Genomic DNA, 22,330 nt, shown 5'->3' with positions numbered 1-22,330 from the left:
CTGCAGACCAGGCTGGTCTCGAACTCACAGAGATCCGCCTGCCTCTGCCTCCCGAGTGCTGGGATTAAAGGCGTGCGCCACCACCACCCGGCTATTCCTTGTTCCATTCATCAAGAAGGGCCTTGATGGGTATAGCCATATTGCTACCTGTTTTTCTCAAAATTAGACTGAAAAGCACATTTTTTTTTAACATAGTACAGTGTTGTTGGCTATTTTCATTTCGTTGGCTATTTTCATTTCAGCCTAAGAATAGACTCAAATAGCTAGAAACTTTGTGGTCAGAAGAGACCATGCCCTTTGCTGTATTCTTGGTGTATTGTTTTTACAATCAGTGATTGGGGTTGTTTCTGCTGTTTAAACTGAAGGAGAAAAAAGACCAGATGCCTGCATTTCTTTTGGGTGTAATAGCACACACTTATGGTCCTAATATTTGAGACTAGAGGCAGGAAGAGGAGTTCAAGGTTACCCTGCACTTATATATTGAGTTTGAAGCCACTTTAAGCTGTGTTGAGATTCTGTTTCAACAACAAAGATTAGATTACTGATATCTGAGGTCAAGATTATCTGGTTTACTAAAGAGGCAAACAAAGGTTTACTAAATGAGGCAAACAAGCTGTTGCTTCATTTTTGTTTCAGTGTAAGCCCTAGTCCTTTTTGTTTTTGTTGAGACAGGGTTTCTCTGTGTAGCCCTGAATAACCTGGAACTTGTTCTGTAAACCAGGCTGGCCTTGAACTCAGAGTTCTGTCTGCCTCTAAAATGCTGGGATTAAAGGTATGTGCCACCATCACCAGGCTAATCTTTTAGATTTATTTATGTATATGAGTGCTCTGTCCACATACATGCCTTCACACACAGAAGAGGGCATCAAATCCCATTATAGAACGTTGTGAGATATTTTTGGTTGTTGGGACTTGAACTCAAGAGCAACCAGTGCTCTTAACTGCTGAGCTATTTCTCCAGCACCCTTCTCCCAATCTTTTCTAACACTTTTTTTAAAAAAAAAAAAAAAATAGCTGGGACCAGAAATGTACTGGTGGTTATGCTGAGAAGATGCAAGGTTTCCAGAATTGAACTGATTGGTACTTAAAACGATAGGAAGCAGAAGAAAAGGCAGGGGAGAAACTGAGGTGGGTGTTAGCTGAAACAGCATCTCTTCTAGGAGTGCACATTACAAATGGATGGGGTTGAGGGCCCTCACTTCCTGGAAAGGCTCAGCTGTTGTGCTTTATGACCTAGCAACTCTAGCAGTTTTCTCTCACAGCCTGCCTCAAGCCCTAAATGCTGCAAGAAGGGGGCCATTGGGAGCTGGGAACAGACTTGGGCCTGCTGGGTCTCTCAGCTGTATAGCTGAGAGTTCAGCACTGAGGAGAACACTAGAGCCATGGCATTTCGTTGAATGTTTACTAAGCAGCCAGAAGGTGACATATTCTGTTCCCCAGTGCCAGCTCTGAGGGCCAGGGTTTGGGAGGAATATGTATAGACCAGAGAAAGTTGAGGCCTTGGCAAGTGTCCACTGCTATCCCTGGTCCAGCTGCCTCAGAGCTAAAGGAAGCCCAGAACCAACAAGTCTCTCTTCCAGACTAGATGAGGCCAGCTGCCCTTGAATACCCTAGCAGAGGTGGCGGCAACAGTGGCATGAGAGATCCGTAACTCCACACAGGTCATCTTGCACTAGATTACATGTCCATTTCAAATTGTTCGTCATCTAGGGAGAGAAGTCAAGAGAACAGTTACTCACTTAAGTGTTTGTAAGCCCAGTTAGCACAGGAACCCCTCTTGGAATTGAGCCCCAACTCTACTTTACAAAGGCATTTAATTGCTAGTCCTACTTTCTTACCGGTTGTCTCTTCCTCTGTCTGCTTCTGTTCCTTCAGCAGCTCCAGCCTGGAGGGTGGGACTGGGGGAATTGTGACCCCGGGAATCTGAGGGAGGCAGTAGGGAGGTGTCCGGGCAATGGGAGAATTCTTGCACTCCAGCAGGAACTTTCGGTCGTAGATGATCCTGGTGCCTGTGAAGGAATAAGAGCTGAAGTTAAGAACCAGGATCTTGAACACGTTACTGCCCAACTAGGATTCAGCTGGCAGGTCACACCACAAAAGACATGTCCAACCAAGTTCAGTCTAACCAACATCAAGGCGGGGGCTGGAGAGATGGCTCAGAGGTTAAGAGCATGGACTGCTCTTCTGGAGGTCCTGAGTTCAATTCCCAGCAACCACATGGTGGCTCACAACCATCTGTAATGGGGCCTGGTGCCCTCTTCTGGTCTGCTAGCATACACACAAACAGAATATTGTATTCATAATAAATAAATATTTAAAAAAAAAGCAACCTCAAGGCAAGTTGGGACATCTAGCTAGTCTGTAGGTACTCTGGGCTACGACAGTGGTGGTAGTCTTGAGAGGGAACACCACACTTGAAACCTCAGGTACTTTAAGTCTACAGTTCATAGATCTTGTTGCTCTGGTATATATAGTGGGGCCAAACTGCCCAACCTTTCACCAAAAAGGTCTGAAACATTAAGAATTTCATCCAGCATAGCCTCTTGGGTTCTCACTTCTTGCAAAGGAGAGTTGCATTCCTTGGAAAACATGCCCCCTTACCCCCTAAGTCCCTTAGGGCTAGCCTCACCCATGAGAAAATGGCCAACAGTGTCCTTGATGAGCCCTGCCCTATTCTTGCGGCTCCCTTCTGTTTCCACATGGCAGAAACCCGTTTGGCAGTACAGCAACTCATGACCCAGGGCTGCAATCACTACATAATACTCGCTTTCTGTTGTGGTCACCTTCTATTGCAGTGGTTCTCAACCTATTTCTGGTTACAACCCCCTCACAGGGGTTGCCTAAGACCACCAGAAACTGCAGATGTTTACATTATGATTCATAACCGTAGCAAAATTATAGTTATGAAGTAGCAATAAAAACAATTGTATGGCTGGGGAATCACCACAACATGAACTGTTATAAGCAGTTTAAAAAGCACTGCCTTTTATTTATTTATTTTTTTTTGTAAACTATTTTCTAATAGTCTCCTTCTATGTTATACCTTGGAGAACCCTGCAGAAGCAATTCCAAGGTCCACCCCACTCCACCCTCCACACTGCCCCACAGAGCACAAACCCCTGCCCTGCCCACTGACCTCCCGGGGTGGTGGCACATAGTGTACCCCCCGGCGTGGTGCTGTAGCTATCTGAGAGCCCATCTCGACACCCTGGAATAGGGCAACTTCTAGAGGCAGACATAGCGAGCAGCAGGAAGGCAACAGCGGGTGCCTTGAAAGCCCGGGAAAACAGGTCTGAAGTGCAGGCAGTCTCAGCTGACCACGTGTGGCAGCAGGCAACACCACTAGGATACGTCACACCCGGGGTGGGCCATTGGCCAGTCACTCAGCCTGAGGGTTCCGCCCACTTGCCTAGGAGCTCTCAGGATCTGCTTTGACTTGAGAGTTTATTTGCTAATTATTCCTGGATGTCGGGAGGTACGGTTGTACCCATTTCTTCCAACAGTTTCAGACAGTAATGTACTTATTAACCAAGCTTTTTGATGGAAACATGCCCACAGATCTTGAGTGACTAGAGTTTGGGTCCTTCAGCCCAGCTTTGTAGTGCCTTGTAGCATAACAGGAAATCATAGGCTTTTTGAATGTGATACCAGGTCTACTCAAAGTTCAGCAAACTAGGGGATGGGAACAGGGAAAGCTGTAGCCAAGACATCATGAGTGCAGAGGTCAGCCCTTTGATGGACATAGCTAACTATGGACTTGGTGAGGAAGGCTTAGCCTGTTAGCTCTCTGGAAAGGAACAAAGATAGGTTTGACAGAGTGGACAGTATTGTTTTTTTTATTATTATTATTATTTTAGACAGGATCTCACTGGCCTGACAGGATCTAGCTGGCCTGCAGTTGGTACATAGATCAGGCTGGCTTTTGACTTAAAGATCTACCTGCCTTTACCTCTGAACGTTGTTTAAAGGCATGCACCACCAAGCCTGGCTGAGCTTGATATGGCGGACAATTCCTGTTAATGCAGAAGCTGCAGGTTTTCAAAATCACATTCCAGGTAGCAGGTGTGCATATATTTTATTGTTCCCCAAAAGGTATTGGAGTCTCTTAAAAAGTGGTGCATGCCTAAGCAGACTGGGTAATTGTCTCGACAATTTCAACTTTTAAACAAAGTGAGAAAATAGCCTAATGGTTAAGATTAGGGGCATGGAGTAGAGAGGATGGTGATTCTGAAAATGAGTCCATTGGGCAGTGTCAATGGAGACAGAAATGGAGGAAATTCAGATATACAGAACAACAAAGTAGGGGCCAGTGAAATGGCTCATCAGATTAAGGCACTAACAGCCAAGCCTGATGATCTAAGCTCCAACCTCATGAAGTGGAAGAAAAGAACCAATTCCTGCAAGCAGTCCTCTAACCTCTTCATAGGCACAATGACATGTGTATGTCCCTCTCCCCAATAATTGTAATAAAAATTTAAAGGTGGAAGGTGAAGTGATCTGATCAAGGACAGGCTAAGGAAAATGGAGGTAAGCTAGGGTAACTCCCAATCTCATGCTTTGAGAATCTTGGGTAGCTGGAACTACAAAAGGGGAAACAAACAGGAGAATAGCTTATATTAAGTAATGAATACTGTGTACAGAGTAACAAGACAGAGCGCTATAAGGAGCTGTAACAACTGGTTCGGGAGCGGGGGACTGCCTACTTATTCAGAAATGAAACACAAGAGTATGGGAAGCTATAATCTGAGAAGGTGTAGTGCAAAAAGAGGTCTACATACTAATATTTAATTAAAGTGATTCACCAAAACAAACTGAGAAAAAACAAGTAGAAATAAAGGGGCAGGCTATATGTGGTAGCACATTCTTTAGTCCCAGCACTGGGAAGGCAGAAGCAGGCAGATCTTCAAGTTTGAGGCCACCCTGGTCTACATAGTGAGGCAACATAAAAATTATAGAGGCTGAAGATATAGCTCAGCTGGTAGAGTGCTTGTGTAGCATGCCTGAGGTCCTGGGTTTGGTCCCTAGCATCGTCAAAATGAAAATGAAACCCAAACAAATTCTAGAGTTTTTCGAGAAAGGTGCATGTGAAGTGATGTCTTCCTTCTTTGAATCTCTACTATAAAACAGCAGCCAGTGTTATTCCTATAACATACAATGGGTTGGCAGGGCTAGAAAACTATAAAAAAAAAAGCCAGACTCCACACCCATACAACTGCATAACCTGGATAAAGCATCAGAAGTTTACGTCACAGGTTTAACATTAATTACTATTTGATTCAGAAAGAAAAACAACCAATCAAAATATCAAAACAAAAACTATGCCTAGGATTAACTACCAGAGATACAATTAAACCTATAAGGCGAATGCCAGGTCTCTGCCACTTAAGTAAATAGCTTTGAATTCCCAGCAGTACCACCAAAATAAAGTGAAACAAGTTGGATTTGGTGGCACACACCATTACTCCCAGGACTGGGGAGGCAGAGGCAGGTGGATCACGTATGTAAGTGAAAAGTTCTCACAGACAGGTTCGAAATCAGCTAACATGCTCATGATCTTGCCCTCTTATATCTTGAAGCCCAGGCTCATGTCTGCTATTATTATTTTGATATGAAGGATTTCTTATTTTGTTCAGATTGGTATTGAGCTTCTCGGCTCAAGTGATCCTTCTACCTTAGGAGGAACTTTCAGGCACAGGCCACTATGCTGGGCTTTATGACCTTTATTGGATGTGGTATTAACACACTTGAATTTCCACATTCATTTTCTAAAGTAGAGAGTGAACGTGAAAGATCTAGCCTGTGGTCAGTTGCCAGATCACAAAATGGAAAATGCAACATCATCACAGTCCTCACCCCAGGACAGGGTCCTCTAGGAAGATATGACCAGCTGTATTGTTTGGTACAAGTACTTCTTGCTAGTCACAGAACAAGATGTTCTGAAGCTGTTTTTCCACAGGTTTGTTTGTCTCTTCTCAGTTTACAATGTGGTCCAAAGGTCTTCAACACTAGGAAAGAATCAGGTATGAAGTCCAACCTTTGGGCCTTTTGTTGGGGAGGTATAAGTGGTGTTGAGATAAGCGTTTCATGGAGCTGAGGCTTGCATTAAAATCCTGATCCCCTACCTCTACTTTTTAAGTGATGGGTGTCCAGGGGTGTACACCATACTGGACTCTGATTAGCTTGAACTCATGCTTGTTCTCCTGCTTCTACAAGCCAACTCAAACCAAGGACAGACCTCTTGTGTAGTAGTGTTCCAGTTGGGAGGAGGAACAGAAACCATAAGGCTTGAGATTTCTTACCTCTGGTTAGAAGAGGTCACCATTGGCTGTCCAACTCTCTTCTTTGGTCTGGTTAGCTGAGGTGATGGAATTTCCCCCTTGAGAGCAGGGACTGAAGAAAGCACACTGGCCTATAAAAGGGCAAGTCAGCACACTGTAGCCACAACAGTTTTAAAGGATTCTAAAACATCAATAATTTTATTACACTGAACACTACTTGAAAGAAGTGAATCCAGAAACCTTGAAGATACAGTTTTATTCTTTGAAGAGCTTTTATTCTCATGGGATTTGACATGTGCCTTACTTCGCAGGATGTTTCTTTAAAACTTAAGGGCTCACTATGAATGTGTAACATTTTCTTCTGTTTCCACTAATTTCCAAATCAATACTGGTCTCCAGAATAGAAGGCCTTTGATTCCAGTGATCAGAACCAAACCTCAGAACTGTAAACATTTTTTCCAGTATTCCCAAATCCATACATTTTCATTGACAAGAAAAAGAAAAAAATCTGTGTTATAACCACAAGACTCCTCTGGGTTAATTTAAGATTGATTTCATGTTCAGATGGGGATTGTGAGGCCCAGAAAAATGAGATAACTTGCCTAAAGTCACAGAGTTGTAAATGACAGAAATGAAAATAGGACTTAGACCTTTGACTCTCACTCCACTGTACCCATTCTGCCTCCCTCCATCCCTTGTATGTTTTGAAAATAATCAAGTTCTTACCTGAGCTAGGTTTTATCCAATGTTCAAGTTGGTAAAATAGCAGTAAAGTAATGTCAGGAAGAGGCAGGAAGAGGAAGAAGAGATTATAGCAAGTAAAATAGGGCTGGGATTAGGTTACCAAGATTCAAATAGAAAGGAGGGTGATGTTGACAAAAGGGAAGGGAGGAGCGTCTCCCAGGGCTCCTCCTGCACACTTCTTCTTTCTTCCTAATTCTCTAGGGGGATTTTCTCCTTCCTTTCTCTTTATGGGTTCTAGTTTCTGACCTGAGACAGAATTTCTTCTGTTGTATTCAAGGATTAGAAATGGATTTAAGGATCCCGAGATCATTCAAATACTTTACAAAAAGTTAATGTAGAATAAAACTCACTTTTTTTGTTCTACTGAGTAATTTACTTAAGATTACCTTTCTCTATTTCATCAAGAGCAGCTTCATTCATTTCACTAATTTTAAGTGATTGTTTCTGTTATCAATAAGAGGAAAGAACAAGATATGTAGGCAATCTAAAGGACTGTTCTGCCCTAGAGCGAGATGGCCTCGAGAAGATTTTACATGACCACTATAAAGTCAGTAAACCTCCCACCAGTAATACTTTCCAAATTCATCAAAAATAGAAAATAAGAAATGCGCTTAAGGAAGCTTTCTCACGTGTAAAATGATGTGGAAGACCAAAGAACCAAGTTATATCTTACATAGAACTAATAGCATATTTCTGACCGGGAGATGGCTTAGAACCCAGGCAAAGATTATTAAGAATTCTTAATTGCTTTTAGAGTAAGAATCATGCTTGCATGATTCTCTGCTCTTGGTTGTTGCTTGTGTGTGTTTGCGTGTGCATTCTCTTTTTGCTTCCTCTCAGTCCCCAAAATGTTTTCTTTTAAATACTGTTTATAATGCTGGATATTGAACTACATTAAAATACAACTGAGCCAGGTGGTGGCGGTGCACACCTTTAATCCCAGCACTTGGGAGGCAGAGGCAGGTAGATCTCTGTGACTTCGAGGCCAGCACAGTCTACAGAGCAAGTTCCAGGACAGGCTCCAAAGCTACAGAGAAACCCTGTCTCACAAAACCAAAACCAACCAAACAAGCAAACAAAAAACTGATGATATGTTTTAGTAGGAGAATTTCCTTCTCCATTGTACACAGTGTATGGTTTAGCCAACTTAGTTTAGTGTTTTTGTGATTGATTTGTTTAGCATATTGGCTTTTCATTTTTGAGTCCATGGGACTAAACACAGCATTAGTCACTGATTTATAAATATTACTCAGTTATTCATCAGTATAACTGATTAACTCCTCCACTTCTTATGTTCCAATTCAAAAATCAAGAAGCACAAAGGAACCCAAAGTGGATGATTTGGGTATCCCTAAATCTGTTCAATGGAAAGCCTTAGTAGTCATGATCCATAAAGAGCAAAACCTACCAAGTGGCCTATTTGCTAATGTCAGCTAACACAAACTGTAAAGGCTTAAAAACCCTCATATTTGCCGGGCGGTGGTGGCGCACGCCTTTAATCCCAGCACTCGGGAGGCAGAGGCAGGCGGATCTCTGTGAGTTCGAGACCAGCCTGGTCTACAGAGCTAGTTCCAGGACAGGCTCCAAAGCCACAGAGAAACCCTGTCTCGAAAAACCAAAACCAAAAAAAAAAAAAAAAAACCCTCATATTTAATAAGGTGCGAGACAGGAGAATAAGAAGTAGCTAGTAAGTTTTAACAGTGCTTTTTATGGCTGTCTAAGAATAGACTCTACAATGTTAAATGTGAAAAGCATGATACAAATAAATACAGCATTAGCAATCTAATTTAATATGACTGTAGATTGGCTGGAATCTTCATGACCACTGAAAGGATCACACCCCACTTCTAAACACTGTTCATTTTTTTTTTATTGAATATTCTGGTAAATATTTCACATTAATACAGGCTACATTAAGTAGAGCCACTATATGACAAGAAATTTACTCATATTTTTTAAAGCATGTAAACAATTATACATGTATTTACCACCCTAAAAAGTTGAAACGTAATCATCTAATTCTCTTCTGCATACAAGTAGCATTCAGTATGTTTAGCCAAAAGCACTAGGTTCATCTTATCTCAAGTCAAAAATGGCTAAACTAACCAGAGAACATACTCAGGTGGGATAGGAAATCAATTTGTTCTTACACAATGGGCAATCAAATTTCCATTGCTAAAGCCTCAGAATATTTTAGTTAGGCACATTAAAAAAAAAAAAAATTAAAAACCCCAGAGTCCTTCCAAAGTCATAGGTTTCCCAAACAAGGCTAAAGAGTAAAGACCTTCTAACTTAGTTGACATATTTGAGATGCATGTTTCCAATATGAGGTGCCCACGTGCCAGGCCAAATCTGAAAAGGGGGAGGAAAAATTGGAATTTCCAATTAGGAATCTTTACATATTTGTGAAATGAATATATAAATTCAATGGCAATGCACTGTTTCTGCCTAGGAAGAACACACACATAAGAAATAGAATGTTTAGAATCATCATTTTGATAATGAAAAACATAATTCAGATTAATAGTCATTACTCAGACCTTACATTTCCCATCAAATTCAGAGTCACATGACAAATCTGAAAAGTAGAAGAGATTTAAGCCTGTTTTACCTGCTGAGCATCAGTGCATTCAGTTGAATTCTGGATAACTTTTATCATAGGGTTCCAAGCAGGATCTGAGTTGTGAAGTCCATTGAACAGTGGGCCCCCTGGAACATCAGCAAGCTGAGGATGAGAGGGTATAATGGTGCCTCCATACATGGAAATTGGCAGACCCTAAAACAGCAGAGAAAGAAGCCTTAATTACGAAATGACAGATAATGATTCCATTAATACCAGCTGAGACCTCTTTATAATTCTTTATTCAAATAACTTCAGAGGATTCTATTAGTATATCATGGCACAGTATTGAGAAATCAAGTGTTTCATCTGCATTTGCAATATTTTTCAATAAGAGAGGAGAAAAAGAAAACAAAACCAAACCAAAACTAATCCAATTTGAAATTATTAGAAACGTCCCCACACTGGATGAAAATATAATATACTCAATTTGCTTAGTACAGTTTTACTTATAAGAAAAGAGTAGTTGGGTATGGAGGTGCATGCCTTTAAAATTTTTTTTTTTTTTTTTTGGATTTTCAAGACAGGGTTTCTCCGTAGCTTTTGGTTCCTGTCCTGGAACTAGCTCTAGTAGACCAGGCTGGCCTCGAACTCACAGAGATCTGCCTGCCTCTGCCTCCCAAGTGTTGGGATTAAAGGCATGCGCCACCACCGCCCGGCACATGCCTTTAAATTAATCCTAAGCAAAGACAGGTGGATCTCTGTGAGTTGAGGAGAACCTGGTCTACAAAATAAGTTCCAGGCCAGTCAGGATCACATGGTGTGACCCTATCTCAAAAAAAAAAAAAAAAGATAAGTATAATTCTGTATGAGCATTTACAGCTATAATCTGGCTATATGGAAGCCAAGAAACTGTAAGTGCACAAAAGAACAATGAATCCAATAGCCAGTTCTTTTTTTCAAAATTTATTATGTATATACAGTGTTTTGTCTGCATGTTTGCCTGCACACCAAAATAGGGCAGCAGATCTCATTACAGATGGTTGTGAGCCACCATGTGGTTGCTGGGAATTGAACTCAGGACCTCTGGAAGAGTAGTCAGTGCTCTTAACCTCTGAGCCATCTCTCCAGCCCCAATAGCCAGTTCTTTAGGGGATAGAGACCTCTCTCAAATGTGTGGCCCAGAAAACAAAGCAGAACTCATATCTCTCAGGTGTTTTAGAAGGACTGTAAGACAAGAGTACCCACTCTTAAAACTGAACAATAGATCTGACAGTCACAGAAGCAAAAGGGTAATTTCCTCATAAACTATTCCTTAACCAGTGACTACAATGGCTGGCAACATATCAAAATTACAATGATGCATGTTAACTCACTGTAGAAAAGCCCACAAAGCCACTTACCATAGGCTGGTGAAAAATGTTAGAGGGAGCTACCATTCCAGAATCATCTCTCTCCATTGGCTGATGCTGGGAGAATGTGCTTGGGTCTGACAATTGTTGATGCATTGGATGGTTCCCTATCATAGACTGTGACCAACCTGATAAGCCTTCTGGAAAAAAAGAATTAAAAATAATGTTTAGTATTGGCTTAGATAAAACAATAAAATATTACCACTTTGTTACTTCTTATTTTATGAGACAGAATTTCTCTGAGTAACAGTCCTGGCACTCACTCTGTAGACTCTACTCAAAGAGAGATCCACATATATATCAAAATAATTCTTCTCAAGAGTTCTTGCAACATTTACCACACCCTGGCAAGCCATAACTAATCAATCAAATAAAAAAAAAAAATCAAGTTCCTAGAAAACCAGGTAAATGCCTCTGCATACTCCCCAACTCCTGATGTGAAAGAACTCAAACTATTCTGCACTGAAAGCCTTAAGACAGAAAGCAATTATGCTTTGGGTCATATTTCTTTTGAGAAAGGAACCTAGTCTAGTAGTTTAGGCTAGGCTGGAGCTCACGTCAATATTCTTGCCTCAGCCTCTTGAACCACCAGGTCCAGCTGAAACTTTTACTTCTGATCAATTCTACGTATCATCTCAAATAACATTCTAGATTAGGGTAGAAATGAATCCCTCATAGCTATAAATCCCTTTCTTTCACTGAATGTTAAGTATAGAAACTAAGGATTTTTCTTCTTCTTTTACACTTTGGTATGCTGTGTCTGTGTGTGCGTTAAAAACTTTTTGCTTCTGTGCATTATCAGAGAGCCAATCCACGGCTTTGTGTGCAAGGTGAGCGCTCTACTTTAGGGCTGTATCAACACTCACTGGTCTGTGAGAGAAGGCCTCACTGTGCAACAGCTCAAACTGGACCTTGAACTCCCTGTGTAACTCATGGTGATCTGAGATTGGTGATCCTCCTAAGGCTCTGAAGTGTTAGTATGTGTGTACCAATATAGACATCTTTGAGGAATTCAATTTTGGGGGAAAATTATTTAATTTTATGTGTCTATGTGCATGCATGTATGTGTGTGTACTACCTACATGCAGGAGCCCACAAAGGAATGAAGAGGTATCAGAAGCCTTGGAATTACGTTACAGGCAGCTATGTGCTGCCATTTGGATGCTTAGAACTGAACCTAGGTCCTCTGCTAGAGCAACAAGTGCTCTTTATCAGAGTCCTCTCTCTAGCCCCTCTTCCCCTATCACTAGGAATTAAGTTTTAATGACAAACTCTTATAATATTCAGAATGTCTTGGCAGAAAGAGAGAAAGGTACCTGACATAGCATTGACACCAAATGACCAGATCCCACTGTGTCCAACAGGAGCAACAAAACTGGTCCCTACAGGAGCTTGTGCAACAGATCCTCCTTGCCGAATCCTGGCCAGCCTCTCTGTTCCAATAGGAGGAGGTATCTTTCGATCCTGACTGGCACTATTTCCTTTTGATTGTTGGCCCAGAGTTGGTGGTGCAGAAGTGGCTGAAAGAGGTGAAGATGATCCCGAAGAAACAGATGGAATAGGAGAGTCACCTGGTGGCAAAATATTTCTCTATTGTTTTATTACATATAAAAACTAAAGAAATATGAGAAACCTTGTAAAGATATATTCCAACAACATACGTTCTGTAAAGAAAAGTTCATTTAAAACGATAATTCAAGTGAAAATATTTTTATAACCACTGTTTAGAATACTTCTGCCTGAAGCTAAGTATAAAGAGCTTGTAAGGCTTTTTCCAACTGAACTGGACAAAGCTAGAAAAGAATTTATCATTATACTAAATAATCCTCTGAAAACATAATTATATCCTACATTTACTAAGGCTATGTATTTCATGTATTTGTTAATTCTCTCCCATTTCTTTCTTTCTTTTTTTTCTTTTGGTTTTCCAAGACAGGGTTTCTCCATAGCTTTGGAGCCTGTCCCGGAACTAGCTCTTGTACACCAGACTGGCCTCACAGAGATCTGCCTACCTCTGCCTCCTGAGTGCTGGGATTAAAGGTGTGCACCACCACTGCCCAGCTAATTTTCTCCCATTTCTATAGCCCTCTTTTTCTATAGGAAGGGAAGTTAAATGTTAAAATCATTCTAGAATTTAAGTGATAACTTTGATTCTTCAGTGAACTTGTAATATGTGTAGTTTTCTTTGTCACAAAGACTAATGCAGATCAGGTGTTGTGGTGCACACCTTAAATTCCAACACTTGGGAGACAGAGGCAGGCAGATCTTCGTGAGTATGAGATGAGTCTGGTCTAAATACTAAATTCAAGGACAGCCAGGGTTACATAGAGAAATCTTGTCTCAAAAAAATAAAGAAAATGAAAAGGTAATATGGACTATGTAAAAAAAAAAAAAAAAGCTGTTGCTTAGTGGTAAATAACTTAGTTATGTGCAAGGGCCAGAGCTCAATTTCCAGAACAAGGCAGTGGGGGAGAATATCATATATTATGTGAGACCAAATAATTCACATGCTCTAAATATTGAAATAAGTAAAAATAAAGGTACATCTATAAAAGGTAATAAATACATCCCCAAAATGCAAAAATAAGTGTGAAACTATGTCAGAAGGATCACCTACAATTAGTTTCTTTTCAGAGTAATTTCACAACCCTGCTGTCCTTCACAGGGGCCTTTTGTAAACTACTATGTGTATCATGGATTCTTGATCCAAAGACCCAGAGGAAACATTTTAGTTTGATCACATACAAACCTCAGGTATCTGCATATTTCTTATTTTACTAAAACCACTACATAATGTACCCATAATCAAATGGCTTAATAGCTTATTCAAGATTTTTTGCGAAGAGTTTCTCTAGGATTCCTACATGTGTTTGAGGCGCTTGTCCAAGGATGGGGAGAAAAGTGTTGTCTGTTGAAACTCGGAGTCCCGACAGGTGCTGGCCCTTGGAGGAAAACCCTTGTCCCTGGTATGCCAGAAAAACTTGTCAGAGGAGCAGCAGCAGAAGGAGAGCTGCCTGATGGGTCAATGGATGGCAACCCTGAAATAAAACAGGTTCAAGATATCCAATTAGCTGAGACTTTAAAATGGAAAGCTGAAGGCTTACTTAATTTTTTTTTAAGATAAAGAAGCATATGGCATATTTTTCATAAATTAAAGAAAAATGAACTCACGTATATGATACTATATTGCCAAATCCAATCTTTTATGATCAGAAGAATATCACCCAGTATCTCTAACTAAATGAAAGTGAACTCAGTGTTTCAAAGTAGAAGTTCATCTGAAGTAATGTTCTAAATATATCTTCAAGCTTTTGTTACTGAATGGGACATGAAATAAGATCATTTTGTGTATATCTAAGTGGTACTTGCCCAATAATGTATGCATTCTCTTTTGAGGAAACTTTTTTAAGTAAAGCTAGTTACTTGTAAAGCTATAGTGATTTCCAATGAAGATGAACAACAAAATTTACTAATGTTTCTTTATTCACAAAGAAAAAAAACCAATAAAGTATTAATTTTAGTATTCTCATAAACAAAAACTGCAAATTATATAATCGCTTCTATTAGTTTGTATAAATTTAAATTTAGTACTTTTTAAAAATTTCACTGGTTTCTCTAGTGAGTGTATTAGGGAAATGAGACAAACTTCTAGAAAAAGATTATAGGTAGGTACTAATTCCCAGTCCAGAACAAGGAATTTTTGTCTTTAAGTTATTTATTGACTTATATATTCCAGGACAGAGTTTTTCTGTTTAGCCCAGGCTGTCCTGGCTCTGCAGACCAGGCTGGCCTTGAACTCAGAGATATACCTGCCTCTGCCTCCAGACTGCTAGGATTAAAGGTGTTCGCCAACTCTGCCTAGCTAAATTATTTATTTTTATGTGCACAAAACACAAATGTGTGAAAAAAAACACAAATGTGTGGAGAATATGCATTTGAGAATTGGTTCTCTTGGTCTTACCATGTGGTTTCTAGCGATTGAACTCAGGTAGTAGGAATGCTGATAGGCATTTGGCAGCTCACAAATAGTTAAACTCATGTCCAGCTTTATATCTATTTATCCATCTATCTATCTATCTGTCTGTCTGTCAATCAATCAATCAATCCGTGTGTGTATGGGGGGTGGGGGGGTTGAGACAGGTTTTCTCTTTGTAGCTCTGGCTGTCCCGGAAATTCACTTTGTAGACCAGACTGGCCTCGAGCTCACAGATATCCGCCTGCCTCTGCCTCCTGAGTGCTGGGATTAAAGGTGCGCGTCATCACTGCCTGGCTATTTTACTTTAAGTTTATTTCGTTTATGCCTGCATGTATGTATGTACACCACATGCATGCCTGGTGCCCTCAAAGGTCAGAAGAGGGAGGCTGGACGTGGTAACGCACTAGAAAGGCTGAGACATGTGGCTCTCTTTGAGTTCCAGACCAGTCAGAGTTATAGGTGTAAAGGCTCTGTCATCTGAAAAAAAAGAGGAGGAAATGTTGAATCCTTTGAAACTGGAGTTATGAGCTGCTATGGAATCAGACCTAGAACCTTTGTAAGAGCAACAAATACTCTAAACTGCCTACTAAAACACCTCTCCAGCCTTTTTCTTTTTAAAAAATTATTATTTTTTTCCCTGACTGGCCAGGAACTCACTATGTAGATCAGGAAGGCCTTGAACTTAGCCTGTCTCTGACTCCCAGGTTTTATACTTATAGACATAAACCACCATGTCCAGCCAAAAAAAGTAGTTATTATCTGTGGGACCATGATCTACATTCTGTCAATTATATTTTAAACAAACGCTGATTGGCCAGTAGCTAGGCAGGAAGTATAGGCAGGATAACCAGACAGGAACTAGAGGCAGGTCAGTGAAACAGGAGAAATCGGGAAAGAGGAAAGCCCATTCTCTCTGCAGTTGTGAGCCCGCCACAAAAGAAGCAAGATGTGACTGTCTCACTGAAAAAGGTATCAAGCCATGTGGCTAGCATAGATAAGAATAATGGGGTAATGTAAGTTATAAGAGTTAATAAGAAGCCTGAGGTAATGGGCCAATCAGTTTATGATTAATGTAGACCTCTGTATGATTTCTTTGGGACTTAATGATTGCGGGAGCCAGGCAGGACAGAAACTCCCGACAACAATTATTAACATAAAAAGTTATCAAAAATTATCTTAAGAAGATACTTTTAAAGAATTGATTTCCCCATCATTAAGGAAAATGGCTTTGGTATATAATACACAAATCCATTTAAAAAGCATGAAAAGAGCGATAGAGAAATAGCTCAGTTGGTAAAGCACATGCTGTATAAACAAAAGGACCCGAATTTGATCCCAAGTACTCAGGCTCAGTAGAATGAATAGGTAACCCCAGCACTGAAGAGGATCCCAAGGGGTTGCTGGCCAACCAGACTAGCCAAGTTACTAAGCTCAAGGTTCAGTGAGAGATCCTGTCTCAAATAATAAGGAGGAGAGGGATTGGTGATTGGGTAAGCAGTCAAGAGCTCTTGCCATCACACCTAATGATATCTGTGTTTTCATCTCAGGAACCCATGTTGGGGAAAGAGAACTAACTCCTCTAAGTTGTCTTCTAACCTCTACATGTGTGCTGAGGCAGACACATAGACACAGACACAAAGACTAAATGTAGTATGTATGTATGTATGAAGTAGAGAGGGACTGAACTCAAGAGATCGATCAGAAGTCCTCAGTACTATTGCTGGCGACTGACACTGTCTGTAACTCTAGTACCAGGGAATCTGACATTCTTTTCTTACCTGAGAGTACTTGCATAAGGTACACATATATGCATGCATACATAAATGAAAATAAAAGAAATAATTGCTGGAGAACTACTGAGGAGGACATCTGACATTTATCCTCTAGTCTCCAGGTGCAGGACTATATACCCCCCATCATTTTCTCCCCATAAGGACAATCAAAGAAAAATATTCTCTATTAAGCTCTGAGCACACTAACAGTGAGTTCTTTCACACTGAGGTTTCTGAAAATTTCTACTAGTTTCCCAAAGTGAATAGAATAGTCAAAATAGATGCTTATTTACAAAAAAAAAAAGAAAAGAAAAAGAAAAAAGCAATAGTGGCACATGCCTTCTTTAATCTCAGCACTTGCGAGGAAGAGGCAGGTGAGTTTGAGGCCAGCCTACTCTATAGAGTGAGTCACAGGACTGCTAGGGCTACACAGTGAAACTGTCTTAGAAAACTTGAAAAAAAAAAAAAAAAAGAAAGGAGGGCTGGAGAGATGGCTCAGAGTTTAAGAGCATTGCCTGATCTTCCAAAAGTCCTGAGTTCAATCCCCAGCACCCACATGGTGGCTCACAACCATCTGTAATGAGGTCTAGTGCCCTCTTCTGGCCTGCAGGCATACATGTAGACAGAGTATTGTATACATAATAAATAAATATAAAAAAAAAAGGAAAGAAGGTACAAAGAAAAGAAAGGAAAAAAGAAATATGTACATGATAGTTTGGATAATAGTTTTGCAAGGTTATAGATATATTTGAAAAATAACAGCAATGTTTCTCTGAAAAGACAAGTAAATCTAAACATATCTGAAATAAAAGTTAAGGCTACAACATATCCAGAACAACATAAGCTAGTAGTGTACAACTATCAAAAGGGCACCATGGACTAAAGAGCAGTTTCCCAATTAGAAAAGAATGTTAAGTGGCAGTAGTGTTTCCTTCCAATACTTTTTTCATTATGTGTTTGTGTGTATTTGTGTATGTGCACACGAATCCAGAAGAGGGTTTCAGATCTCATGGAGCTGGAGTTACAGGCAGCTGTGAGGCATATGATGTGGGTGCTGGAAACTGAATTCAGATCTCCTGGAAGAGGAGATATTGCTCTTAACAGCTGACTCTCTCCAACTCCCAAGAGTTTTATTTTGTTTATTATTATTATTATTATTATTATTAATATTACTATTACTATTACTACTACTACTACTACTGGTTTTTTGAGACAGGGTTTCTCTGTAGCTTTGAAGCCTGTCCTGGAACTAGCTCTTGTAGACCAGGTTGGCCTTGAACTCACAGTGATCCACCTGCCTCTGCCTCCAAAGTGCTGGAATTAAAGGCATGCACCACCGCCTGGCTTTATTTTCTTAAAAATAATTTATCCATTTTTATTTTATGTGCATTTTTTTTTTTTTTTGCCTGCCATGTATGGCTGTGTGAGGGTGTCAGAGCGTGGAATTACAGATAGGTGTGAGCTGTCGTGTGAGTACTGGGAATTGAACCTGGGTCCTCTGGAAGAGCAGTCAGTACTCTTAACCACTGAATCATTTCTCCAGCCCATTTTGTTTTTATGTATCTGGATGTTTTGCCTTGCTTGCATGTTCCTTATCACTACTGTGGGTCACCAGACTTTTATTTCATTTTTTAAAATTAATTTTATTTATTTATGTGTATGGGTGTTCTGTCTGCATGTATGTCTGCGCACCATATACATGCCTGGTACCTATGGAGGCCAGAAAGTGGTGCCAGATCCTCTGGGACTGGAGTTATAGATAATTGTGAGCTGCTGTGGGTGGTAGGAACTGAATCCTGGGTTCTCTGTAAGAGCAGCTAGTGCTCTTAACTGCTCTCTCTAGTACCCAGGATCTTGATATGTAGTTCAGGTTGGCCTAGAACTTTTGATTCTACTATCTCAGTTCCTAAGTGTTGCAATTACAGGTGTATGCTACTAAACCTAATTCTCAAATGATGTTTTTTGTTTTTTTTTTTTACCTTAAGTTTCGAAATAATTTCAGACATTAAAAATTTCTCATTTTTCAGTATAGTACAGACTGGACTGAAATTTTGTTCTTATTCTCTGTGAAATAGATTTCCTCTTTCAAATATCTCCAAAGTCAAAACTGGCTGCCAATCCATCTACATATTTTTTTTATTGTATCAGTAGCTAATAGTTATTTTTTCCTTTGACAATTTCATACAAGTATCAAATGCATTATTACACTCCCTTTGTCAATCAATTATTTCACTCCTAACCCAACCAACCCCACATCTTCTATACAAATCTTCTATACATATTCATTGGGTTTTATTTAATGTCCTACAAAATTTTACTGGGGCCATTTGCGTGACCCTGAGTTTGGAACTATCTGAGCCTGGTGGGTTCACCAGTGGGTATACAACTGGATGCTATGCCTACCCCTCTCTTAGAATCTGTTGGCTGCCAATAGAGAGCAGCAGGAGCTTTGAGAGCCCCTTCTCCACCACAGCAGCATCTAATTTCTAAGTCAAGAAGTCAAAGCCAGACGGTGGTTCATGCCTATGATCCCAGCACTCTGGTGATATAGGAACACTGCTATGAATTTAAGGCCAGTGTGGCTACAGAAGGAGACCTTGTCTCCAACAAAAAAAAAAAAAAAAAAAAAAAAAAAATCTATTGAGTTAGCACATGACCAGAATCTCTTCCATAGCTGCACCTAATGATGTAAAAGATACTGAGCACATTAGTGTAATATAAAGTAATATGAATGATGGAGCAATGTGCAGTTCTAATGTTTTCAATCAGAAAAACAAATAATCATTATGATTTTAAAAAAATCTATAAATTTGGAATCCTTGAGGTATGCTATGGATCCTTTTTATTAATGAACATCAACTTCCAAAAGACTGAACCAATACAAGGTATAATCTCCTTACTGTTAGGTACAGAAATACAAAAGAATGAAATAGCTTATTTTATGTGATTTACATATATGGCCGCTTTAAAGCATTTCTTTAAGGTTATGCAATATTAAGTACAAAATAAGTACTTATTAGCTTAGAAGGTGAGTTATAACAGCCCCATATTTAACTACAATACTTAATGACTTACCAACTGGACTGGTAGAAACTCTCTGGGAAGGTCTGAAGCCAGGTGCCTTAGAGTTGTCAGGGTGCACATTTTCCAAGTGTCCAAGTACAGAGTTACTCAGGAAAGCTGACTGAACAGTGAAAGAGGCATCTGCAGCAACTCTTGAGGGCAGTGGGCCATCTCCCCACCCTTGGTTAGCTGACACCTGGCTGCTATCAAAAAGACTACTGAAGTGATTAAAGAGTGTGGCTGGGCCAAATGGAGGTTGCAAAGACTTATTTGCTGGGTTTATGTGCATCTGAGAACCATTCATAATATTCACAGCTGATGAAAGCTGCACTGCAGCTGGTGGGCCTTGAGGTGGTGTTAAAGGAACAGGATTGGTAACAAAAATTGATTGGGGATCTTGGTGTATAGTTGCATTTGGTAGCACTGAGTAAAAAGAACCTCTGGGCTGCATTCGATGAGAAACTCGAGGTGTTGGTACAGTTAACTGAGGTAAATTACCAGTGTCCTGATTATCAGCAGTGGTCAATCTAGGTGATGCCAAAGTCAATGGAGCCGGTTCTGAGTTAGAGGCAAAAGGCATTGACATAGGATTTAAATCAGACACATTGGGTGGCTGTCCTTCCTCTTGTGTATTATTGGAGGGAGGAGGACTACTGGATGGGTGAGTTTCTGGAGCTCCTGAGGTGTTGCTGGCAGAGCTATTACAACTGTTTGCAGTTGGTGTACATAGGTTTGTCAAAGGCTGGTCCTGTGTAGATACTTTCTCTTTGGGAGGTGGTATGGCAGAGAAAGACTCTGTCTTTTGTGAAGAAAGTTGTACTTGAGGAGTAGTTGCAGGTATAAATGTGGTGGTAACTTGTCCACTAGTGGTAGATGTGGAGGAGACAGAAGGCAAGGAACTACTAGTGCTTGTCACAGAGGAAATCACCGTTGCTGGAGGGCTGGTCTTAGGCACACAAGCAAACAACTGCTTTCTGACTGATGAAGGAGTCCGAGTATTAGTCATACATAGCTGCTGACTGGCAGCAACCACAGAAGAGACAGTGATAGGACAGCTGGCAGTAGCTAGTCCAGGAGATTCTGATGGTAAAACAGGTCCATTCTGGTTAGGTAGACGGGCTGTATTATTATGCTTTGGAGAACTATTTGAATTTCCAGGATTCACAGGTCTCACTGGGAATGGTCCCCAAGTGTTAGGTGAGGGTGAGAAGGTTCCTCCAAACTGTGCCATGGGTAAGCGAGGATGGCGAATCTGTTGCATAGTCTGAGCAGCCAGCAGAGCAAAATGAGGATGAGGGTAAGCTAAGGGAAGAGAAACTGGGAAAGGAGATCGCACATTTGTTGGCACATTCTTGCTAAGTTTATTAGTGGGCTGGAAGGTAGATAATGTTGCTGCCTGTGATGTTACAAGAGCTGGAGCACCCAAGGGAAATGCATTCTTGCTAGAAGTTGCTGCGGTGCCTACTCCAGGTGAGAAGTTTGTATGAATGGACTTGGTGCTGGCAGGTGTCCTGATATGGTTTTTAGGAATCAAGTCTTCTAGTTCCTTTGCAGGATCTTGAATAAGTGCATTGATAAGTTGAACTGCGTATCTTGTTGATTCTGTACCACCCCTGGAGAACAAATGAAATAAGGCCAACAATATGAAAAACAACACACCTTAGGTAATCTTTTTTATAACAGAATTTTTTTTTACAATACATTTTGTTTTTTCCCTAGATAATCTTATGATTCAACTTTTCCACCTGGTGTTGACCCCAGGGCTTAATATATATTAAGCAAGAAATTTACCATTGAGCTATATCCTAACTCTCAAATAAAATTCCTATCTACTAAAAGTATGCTTCTTATAAAATTTTGATTCAAAACTAGTAATATATCTGTCACTTTATAACAGTTACCTTATTGTAATCATTCTCTCTCCATTCTTATCTTTTTGTTTATCCACATCAATATGGGCACCAGTAACATCTTGTATTGCTGTAATGTTACATCCTCCTCTTCCCATTATTCTGGACACCACTGAGGCTGGAACAGATAATTTCTTTGACCTATAAAATGAAGACTGCCCATGAGCTTATGAAATCTAACATCTTTAAATAATAAATATTGAAATAAAAAGTTAAGATGTCTAAGTATATTGATGGAATTTTTTAGAATATTCTTGATCCTTAATTAAATTCTTATTTTAGAAACTATTATTGTATTGAATTTAGTTGAGGAAAACTAGATTAAAAACTAAATTGCAATTTAAAACAAAAATCCTAAGTGGGACATGGTGGTGCATGCCTTTAGCCCTAGTACTTGGGGGGCAGAAGTAGGGGGATCTCTGAGTATGAGGCTAGTCTGGTCTACATTGTGAGTTCCAGGATAGCCAGAGATACTTATTAAGATTCTTTCTCAAACACACACACACACACACACACACACACACACACACACACACACAGAACAAAGGGGTCAAGACCATGATGAGGAAACCCCAGAATCAACTGACCTGAGCTAGTGGGAGATCACTGACTCAC

At 40.2% G+C, this 22,330-nt stretch overlaps 1 protein-coding gene across 7 annotated transcripts in view; it reads right to left on the bottom strand.

Moving 5' to 3' along the window:
• Positions 1-1,396: 1,396 nt before the first annotated feature.
• Positions 1,397-22,330, bottom strand: part of LOC101992219 (ankyrin repeat and KH domain-containing protein 1) — a 118,328-nt gene continuing 97,394 nt past the window's right edge. For 4 of the 7 annotated variants that reach the window (XM_013349515.2, XM_013349518.2, XM_013349516.2 and 1 more), the window contains 9 exons: positions 21,707-21,856; positions 19,818-21,418; positions 13,859-14,032; positions 12,311-12,565; positions 10,986-11,134; positions 9,634-9,798; positions 6,300-6,409; positions 1,839-2,009; positions 1,397-1,706 (listed from right to left, as the gene is read on the bottom strand). In XM_013349515.2, the coding sequence (XP_013204969.1) occupies positions 1,703-1,706; positions 1,839-2,009; positions 6,300-6,409; positions 9,634-9,798; positions 10,986-11,134; positions 12,311-12,565; positions 13,859-14,032; positions 19,818-21,418; positions 21,707-21,856 (2,779 nt within the window). In that variant the 3' untranslated portion in view covers positions 1,397-1,702. Of the gene's footprint in view, positions 1,707-1,838; positions 2,010-6,299; positions 6,410-8,875; positions 9,375-9,633; positions 9,799-10,985; positions 11,135-12,310; positions 12,566-13,858; positions 14,033-19,817; positions 21,419-21,706; positions 21,857-22,330 lie in introns of those variants that run through there. The other 3 variants (XM_013349517.1, XM_005355964.3, XM_005355966.2) reach the window with 3 other exon arrangements.

Source organism: Microtus ochrogaster, chromosome 18 (assembly GCF_000317375.1).
Source record: "Microtus ochrogaster isolate Prairie Vole_2 chromosome 18, MicOch1.0, whole genome shotgun sequence".
NCBI classification, from domain to species: domain Eukaryota; kingdom Metazoa; phylum Chordata; class Mammalia; order Rodentia; family Cricetidae; genus Microtus; species Microtus ochrogaster.
This window is presented reverse-complemented; position numbering and strand designations above follow the sequence as displayed.